This window comes from Metarhizium acridum, assembly GCF_019434415.1.
Source record: "Metarhizium acridum strain ARSEF 324 chromosome Unknown scaffold_587, whole genome shotgun sequence".
NCBI classification, from domain to species: domain Eukaryota; kingdom Fungi; phylum Ascomycota; class Sordariomycetes; order Hypocreales; family Clavicipitaceae; genus Metarhizium; species Metarhizium acridum.
In genome coordinates this window covers 930,557-938,861 of record NW_027094049.1, presented here as the reverse complement: position 1 = coordinate 938,861, position 8,305 = coordinate 930,557, and the positions used below count along the sequence as shown (strand labels likewise).

General features: G+C 30.0%; 1 protein-coding gene across 1 annotated transcript; it reads right to left on the bottom strand.

Annotated features, from left to right (window-relative positions):
- Positions 1 to 5,804: 5,804 nt before the first annotated feature.
- NOP2_2 (rRNA (cytosine-C5-)-methyltransferase nop2) lies at positions 5,805 to 8,235 on the bottom strand. Its single transcript, XM_007817720.2, has one exon. It carries the CDS (start codon positions 8,173 to 8,175, stop codon positions 6,202 to 6,204), a length of 1,974 nt encoding a protein of 657 aa, XP_007815911.2. The 5' UTR covers positions 8,176 to 8,235; the 3' UTR covers positions 5,805 to 6,201.
- Positions 8,236 to 8,305: the final 70 nt, after the last annotated feature.

Below are 8,305 nucleotides of genomic sequence, written 5' to 3'. Positions count from 1 at the left end.
TAAATATATAAATTAATAATATAATAAGATATAAAATAATAAAAGAAGTAACTTATTAGTTATTTTATCGTTTTCTTTAGCTTTTAATACTATAATAGTAGAATGTTTTTTCCTATAATATACTAAACTATTAAAGGACTAAAAACAGCTAGCTAGGTAGGTAAAATTAAAGTTATAGCTTAGCTAGTTATAAAAAAAGGTGATTTCTCGTGGTTTTTCTAAATTAACTACTAAAACCTTATAAGAAAAAAGGTTATATTAAATAATATATAATTTTATGCGACATTAATAGCTCTTATTATTTATATAGTCTTTTTTAGTTAAAGTTTACTAAGAAAAGCTTAAATTATTTATAATAATAAGCGGTGTAATTTTAAGAGGGTTTTAATCTATTATAAAGGTAGGTTTTAAATAATAAAAAGTTTTTATAAGATAGCTTAAATTTAAGGCTATTTAATAATAAAAAAAGTTTAAATAAAAGTGAAGTATTTATAAAGTTATAAGGGTAAGATGATTAATGTAAAAAAGAAAGGTTCTAAACTTTAAAGTAAGAGAATATAGTTAATATATAAAATAAATTTATAATGTAAACGGTTTTAAAAACCTTAGAATTTAGGCATTTTTTTAATACCTAACTTACCCCTTAAGTATACATATTCGTGTGGAAAATAATAGAATAGTTTTACGAGAAAATACAATTATAGTAAAATAGTTAAAAGAGCTAATATGCTTATAATATATTAAAGGCGTTATATTATATAGTAATATACTATTTTATTACTTAAAATATATATATATAGCTTATAGGAAACCTTTATATCTTAAAACTTTAACCGAATATAACTCCTAAAATACTAGACTTATAATTATACAACTAGTATTAAATTAAAGGGCGTTTTAAGAGCTATTAATTAGTTATAAGCTTATAAATTTTAATTAAGTATTCGTAAAGATATTAGGAAATAGAAATTATAGCGTTTTTTATTAAAGTAAGGTAAAACGCTATAGCGTTTTACCTTAGTTAACTTACCCCACTAAATACCGCAGCTATTATCTTTATAATTAATAATAAAATTAAGTGGGGTTAATATTTTTAAATAGCTAAGATTATAAGCTTTAAGATAATACTAGTCTTATTTTTAAACTCCTTTTTTTCATAAAGTTATAATAGTTTTAATATATACTATAAAAAAACTTAAGAATAGAGTTTTTAATATTTATATTAATCTTTATATATATAAAATTAATTATATTAAATATATATTTAAGCTTATAAAATACTCTATAATATATAAATTAATAATATATATAATTTTACTTTAATATAAATAATATATATTAATTAAATTAAAAAATATATATAATTATATATAAAATAATTTATATAAATTTTATTAAATGTATATTAAATAAAGGTATACGTTTTATATTAATAAGCTATTAAGATAACTTATATAAAATATAAAAATACTTATTACTTATTTTTATATATTTATTTTAATTAAATAAAATATAAATAAAAACTAAAAATATTTTAAAATATTATTTATATATAAGTAAGGTAAAAAAAATATTTTTTAAATTTTTATATTAATTACATATATTATATATATATAAATAACATTTAAAAAGCATTTATTTCTTATTAAATACTTAAAATAAATTAAGTTAATATCTTTATTTTTAGAATTCTTTAAACTTTAATATCTTACTTATTAATTAACTTATAAAGAATATTTTTATAGCATTATAATAAGCTAAAATTATAGTATTTTTTAATTATTTTTATAAGCTTATAAGTTTACTTTTAAAGCCCTTATAATTACATATTACACTATAAATGTAATTATAGTGTAGTTAAATTATACTAAAACTATAAAAATTATACTACACTAAAAACTACACTAAAAAACTACATGTAGTGTAGTTTTTTTGTTAATGCTCTGCTTCTAATTAGAGCATTAACAAGAAAACTATATTTTTAATTTTTAAAAAAGCTTAAATAATTAATAATAAATCTAATAAAATACTTAAATTATAATAATAAATATATAAATTAGCTAATATTATAACTAATTAGCTTATATAAGAAAGTGGGTTCTTTTAGCTTATTATAAGCTTAAAAACTAGATTATATAATTTTCTAAAAATATACTATACTATACTATACTATAAAAACTACATTTTATATTTTTTAAAGTTCTAGGCTTATAAGAGCTTATAAGGACCCACTTTTTTATGTTAGCTTATAGTATAAAATTCATACTATTTATCCGTAAAACTTATAATCTTATAAGTATTTTATTAGATTTAATATTATTTATTATATAAGAAACTATAAAAACTATAAAACTATAAAACTACACTACTTTTAATGCTCTGCTCCTAATATAGTAATTGCATCTTATCTCTTACTTATAATTAAAGTATAAGAATATAAGTGCTTCCCTTTTTAAAGATAATCATATATTTATTTCTTTATTTAATATATTTAAGAGTATATTAAATAATACTTGTTTTTCTTTAATATATTTTATAATTAATACCTTTAATAAGTATAAGTAAAGCCTTAATAATCTTAAAAAGCTTATTTTAACTTCTCTTATTATCTTTAATAAAGTAAAGTAGCTTATTTTAAGCTATTTAACGGTTAAATTAAAGATACTAAAAATAAAAGGTTTATTAGTTAAGCTAGATTTCTAAAAGCTAAAAGATTTAGTTAATATATATATTAATTATAAAATTTTCGTTTTAATAAATAAAGAAGAATATACTAATAGTATTTTAATATAAGTTAAAGAGAAAGTCTATTAATAAGCTAAGAATACTTTTCTTTAAGTAACTCTTATATTTAAGAAACTTAACGTAAAGAATAAAAATTATATTCCCTTATATAAATTATATACTTTTAAGATTATTAAAGAGACCCCTTTTAGCTTAAAGTAATTATATAATTATATAATAAATAGAATTAAAAAGGGGATAAAAAGAGATCTATAATATTATAAGAATATTCTAGTAGCTATTACTCTTATATTTTATTCCCTTACCCTCTTTAAGCTTAAAGTACTTACTTAATTCCCTTAATAAATAAACCTATTATTAAGAAATATAGCTTTTTTCTAATAGCTAAGAAGTAAATAATCTACTTAATCTACTAGTTAACTAAGAATTATTTAAATAAGAACAGAGCATTAACAAGAAAACTACATTTTCATTTTTTTAAAAAGCTTAAATAATTAATAACAAATCTAATAAAATACTTGAATTATAATAATAAATAAATAAAATAGCTAATATTATAACCAATTAGCTTATTTAAAAAAGTGGGTCTTTCCAGCTTATTATAAGCTTAAAAACTAGATTATATAATTTTTTAAAAACACACTATATTACACTACATTATAAAAACTATAAAATGTAGTTTTTAAAGTTTTAAGCTTATAATAGTATATAAGGACCCACCTTTTTTAATATTAGCTTATAATATAGAATTTATACTAGTTATTCGTAAAACTTATAATTCTATAAGTATTTTATTAGATTTAATATAATTTTTTATATTCGAAACTATAAAAACTATAAAACTATAAAACTATACTATAGTTAATGCTCTAAATAAGAATTATAAAACTAAGCTTTAATTAGCTAAGATACTCTAAGAGTATATAAATATTATATTAAGTACGCTAGAGCTCTTTTAAAGCTATTCTAGTATATTAACTCGTATTTTAAGTAGAAAAACCCTTAAAGAAAGAAAAATCTACTTACATTTATAAAGCCTTTCCCACCTTATACCCTAGTATAATATAAAGTGTATTTCTTCTCATATAAGTTACAGGTATTAATTATTCGCTTTCACTTATTCTTAACCTATTATTCTAATTTTTTTACGGTATATTATATTACAGCTATAATACGTACTAGCTTAATTTTCCTTTACTTTAAAGCTTTAAGCCTATTAGCTAATTTTTTAGGTGAGCTTAGCTTAATTCCACCCCTAAAATCACGTGATTAGAATCACGGGTTAATTAAATTTCCGGGTAATTAAGCCGAAAATTCAAGTGCCTTTAATCGAGTTTAAACCGGCTCCCTACTATACTAAGGCAGGGCTCTATAGCGTTTAACTACTACGCTACGAAGGCAGTATATAAATATTACTACTTACTTAATTAGAGTAATATTCTTAAATCTTAAATAAAATATATATAACCTTAATTATAGCTTTAAACTAGAAAATATAATACCCTTATAGCTAAACCCTTTAGCTTTAATATAATACTTCTTTATCTTTTAGGCTAATTACCTTACTACTAGAATTAATAAAAGCCTTAATTATAAGAGAGTACTAGCTAATAATAATATAATATTTATATTTCTAAGAGAGAAACTTTTATATTAGCTTAAATACCTATCTTTATTAAAAAAGCTCTTAAAAGAGGTGTAGTTAATTAAAAAACTTTTATATATTACTTAAGTAAGCTTATAACTAAGACTCCCTTTATTTTCTTATAGCTATTAATTACCTTTAAAAATTAAGTGTAAGTTTTAAGCTTACTTAATTATTAGAGAATATTAAAAAGTTTATTTAAAGCTATAAATTAATAATAAAATAAGCTTTATTATAAATATATACTTTTATTAGTCTTTAGCCTAATAAATAAGTGAAGTTAAGGTAACGTAATATATCGTTAAAATTACTATTAAAAGAGAGGCTTATTCTTATAATAAACGATTAAAGTTATATATTAAAAGCTAAAATATATATAAGTAATAGTAAAGTAATACTAGTTATATAAGTTTTTATCTTTATATTTAATAAGTAAAAGTATAAGAATTAATATTTAAAATAACTATTAATTATATAAGAAGAGATTAAATTAAAGCTAAAAGCTAATACTTTAACGTAAGCTTAAGCGCTTTTAATAGTATAAATACTTTAAATTATTTATTTAAATTAAACTTATAATAATATATTAATTTAATATCTTTAAAGTAAAAGTAGTTTATATTATATTTTAATTTATAAGAATAAATATTAGCTAATTAAATATTCTTATTATTTACTTTTAATTAACTTAAAACCACTTAATAATATTATTACCTTAGGTAATAGAATAGTTTAAACTAATAGTTTAAACTATTTATACTATTAAAAGCGCTACTACTACTACTATCGTATAGTAATAAATATAATATTAGTATAAAGACTATATTATAGCGAAATATAGGGTATAATTATAAATATAATAATAAAACTAGGTAATAAGCGTAATTTAGCTAGTGGAATTAATAGTCTTATATACTATATCTAATAAGCTTCTTAGTATAGTAAATATCTTATATTATTATTATAATTATTTTACTACTTTTAAACCTTTATATTAACGCTATATATAAGGTAAACCTTAACGTATATAAATAATATATTACTTATTTAAAAAGAATAATAAGCTATTATAATAAGAGAAATATAAAGATAACTAATTATTTTTTTACTTAAATACCTTTAAAAGAAGAAACTATAAGAACTAAAATTCTTAATAAGCTAAATATAATTAAAGATTCTATGGCTAGCTTTAATAAGAGTAATAGAAAGAGAGTAATTATAATATATTAAAGAACATATCTTATATTAATATTAATACTATTCGTTTTCTATTATAATAACGTAAAATATAATAACTAACCGTAATTCTCCTACACTAACTCTTAGTTTTTAGTCCTTTAAAAATAAACGCTATAGCTTTTATTTTTAGAGGCACACTCCTCCATATATAAAAGCATTAAAACCCCGGAGAAGAGCTTAACGAGATCGTGATTTTTGCTGGCGGCTGTGGTCGTATGTACCTGGTAGATTGTACATTCCACTTATAAATCACTTGTTTACAGGAATGTCCAAGAGGATAAACGGTACGCTTTCCCACGCATGCGATAGCGTTTGTGCGGTATTTCCTTTGGCATGTCACGATTATCTGGGTTGGCTACGACCATGTGCACGGTGTTGTACAATTATCCCCTCTTGAATGCAGTGCCGGCACGAATAAAGGGTAGGTTAAAAACCAAAATAGACGATACGCTGAATGAAGACGCGGGCGACGAATCGGACAGGCGAAAATATACATCAATTCGCACGTGAACAAGGAATGCCATTTTTGACTCCTATGCCATACATTAAACTCTAGAAACTGCAAAAGCTCGTCATTTCGACCCCTTCTTCGACTTGACATTACTCCTGGGATCCAAGCCCCGTCTGCGCATGGCGTTCCTCCGCCCCTTCTCCATGTACTCGTTGTCCTCGTCCTCGTCCCAGCCGCCGAAATCGTCCTTGCCAGCGTCTTCCTCGTCGGCGGGAATGGGCGTCTTGTCAATAACGTCCTCGGCGTCGCGAGCGGCGCGCGTGTTATCCCGGGGCGCCTGGGCGGGCGTGGGACCAATCTTTTTAAACTTGGCGACGTAGAAACCGTCGACGTTGTACGCGTGCGGGTAGTACCTCCTTGTGAGGCGCAGGCTGGGGTCGAACCTCTTGCCCATGAAGCTTGTGAATCCTTCTTTCCCAAAGGCCAGCCCCGTGTCGACGAGCTTGACATTGGGCCTGCGCTTGAGCGCGTACTGGACGACCTGTTCGTTTTCTTCAATAGTCACCGAGCACGTCGAGTAGACAATGTACCCGCCCGACTTGCTGGAGTGGTTGACCGAGTCAATGGCCGCGAGGAGCAGCTGCTTCTGCGTGTGCGGGAGCTGCATGAAGTCGAGCTCCGTCTTGTTGGTCTTGACGCTGGGGTCCTTGGCGATGACGCCTGTCCCGGAACAGGGGGCGTCGAGCAGGACACGGTCAAACCCGCCCATGGGCTTGGGGAATTCGCGGGCGTCGTAGTTGGATACAATGACGTTGCGGGCGCCGAGGCGGTGGATGTTGCCAATGAGACCCTTTGCACGGGCCTTGTTGGGATCGTTGGCGATGATGACGCCCGTGTTCTTCATCATGGCCGCCATGTAGGTTGTTTTGCCACCGGGGGCGGCAGCCATGTCGAGCACGCGCTCGTTTTCCTGGGGGTCAAGCGCCATGCAGGGCAGGAAGGACGAGGCAGCCTGCAGAATGTAGTGGCCGGCGAGATACTCGGGCGTGGCACCGAGGGGCACGCTGCTCTCAAAGACTTGCAGGCCAACCTTGGACCACTTGCCCACCGGCTCGAGGGTCACGCCGCGGTTGATGAGGGCCTGCGCGAGATCGCGGCGGTGAGTGCGGAGGGTGTTTGTGCGGATGACAACAGGGCGAGCCGTCTCGTTGGCTTCGAAAAAGGCAAATGCCTCGCGGGGTGTGAACAGATTGTATAGCTTTTCAGCCAGATACTCGGAGTAGCCATAGTATGCGCACACATCCTTGATTAACTGCGCAGTGTACTCGGACCGGGAGCGCCCATCCTCGGCGAGGTTGGCAAAATCGTCGAGCACGCGGATGTTTTCGGTGATTCTCGTCCGGAGCAGCTGCAGGTCCGGCGCGAGGAGGGCGTTTGCCTTGGCGGACAGCTCGTCGTCGTCGTCGTCGTCAATAATGTGCGGTTTGTCGCCGTCAATGTTGGTTTGCAGTGCGCTCTCAGCCATTTCTGCCGCATTGGTGGCCGCTTCCTGCGCCAGCTTTCGGTCCAGTTTCCTCGAGAGTCCTTCGATATTGGCGGCCGTGAGCTTCTCCTCTGCGTCGGACTCGTCTTCATCTTCAGAAAACGTAGCCTTTTCGGCGTCATTCTCGTCGTCCGAGTCAAGCACGGATGAATCCGAGCCCATAAAGTCGTCGCCCAGCGCCGCGCCCTCGCCTTCATCTTCGAGGTCGGATAGTTTCTCGATATCCAGCTCCTCTGCGTCCAACTCGTCGTCCTCGAGCTCAACGTCGCTGTCGTCCAGGCCTGGCATGGCAGGCTTGGCTTTTGACTTGCTGCTGGGCTTTGGCTTTGCTGGCTTGTCGCCGTTGGATTTCTTCGGGGCGGCAGCCTTCTTTATCGAGGCTCCATTTTCTTTGGACTGCCCATTCTTCCCAGTTCGTCTTCTCTTGTTGTCAGGTGCTTCTGTAGGAGTGTCGACTGGCAGACCGGCCTTGCGCTTCAGTTTTGCGTAGTGTTCTTCTGATAAAGGCTCAGGGGCACCCTGCTTTCTCTTCATCCGTCTTCCGGCACCCATTTTGTGCAATTTCTCCTTTTTATTTTTGAAAAGTGTTGGAAAAGGAATTGGCCGTGAAAAGGAACGGCGACAGCTCAGTCTGGGTACAGGAATATGCGCGCCCCGCCCAACTTTTTTTTCTTCAAAAAGT

Coding starts and splice junctions, on each gene's coding strand:
- NOP2_2 (XM_007817720.2), bottom strand. CDS start 8,175: ATGGGTGCCGGAAGACGGATGAAGAGAAAGCAGGGTGCCCCTGAGCCT.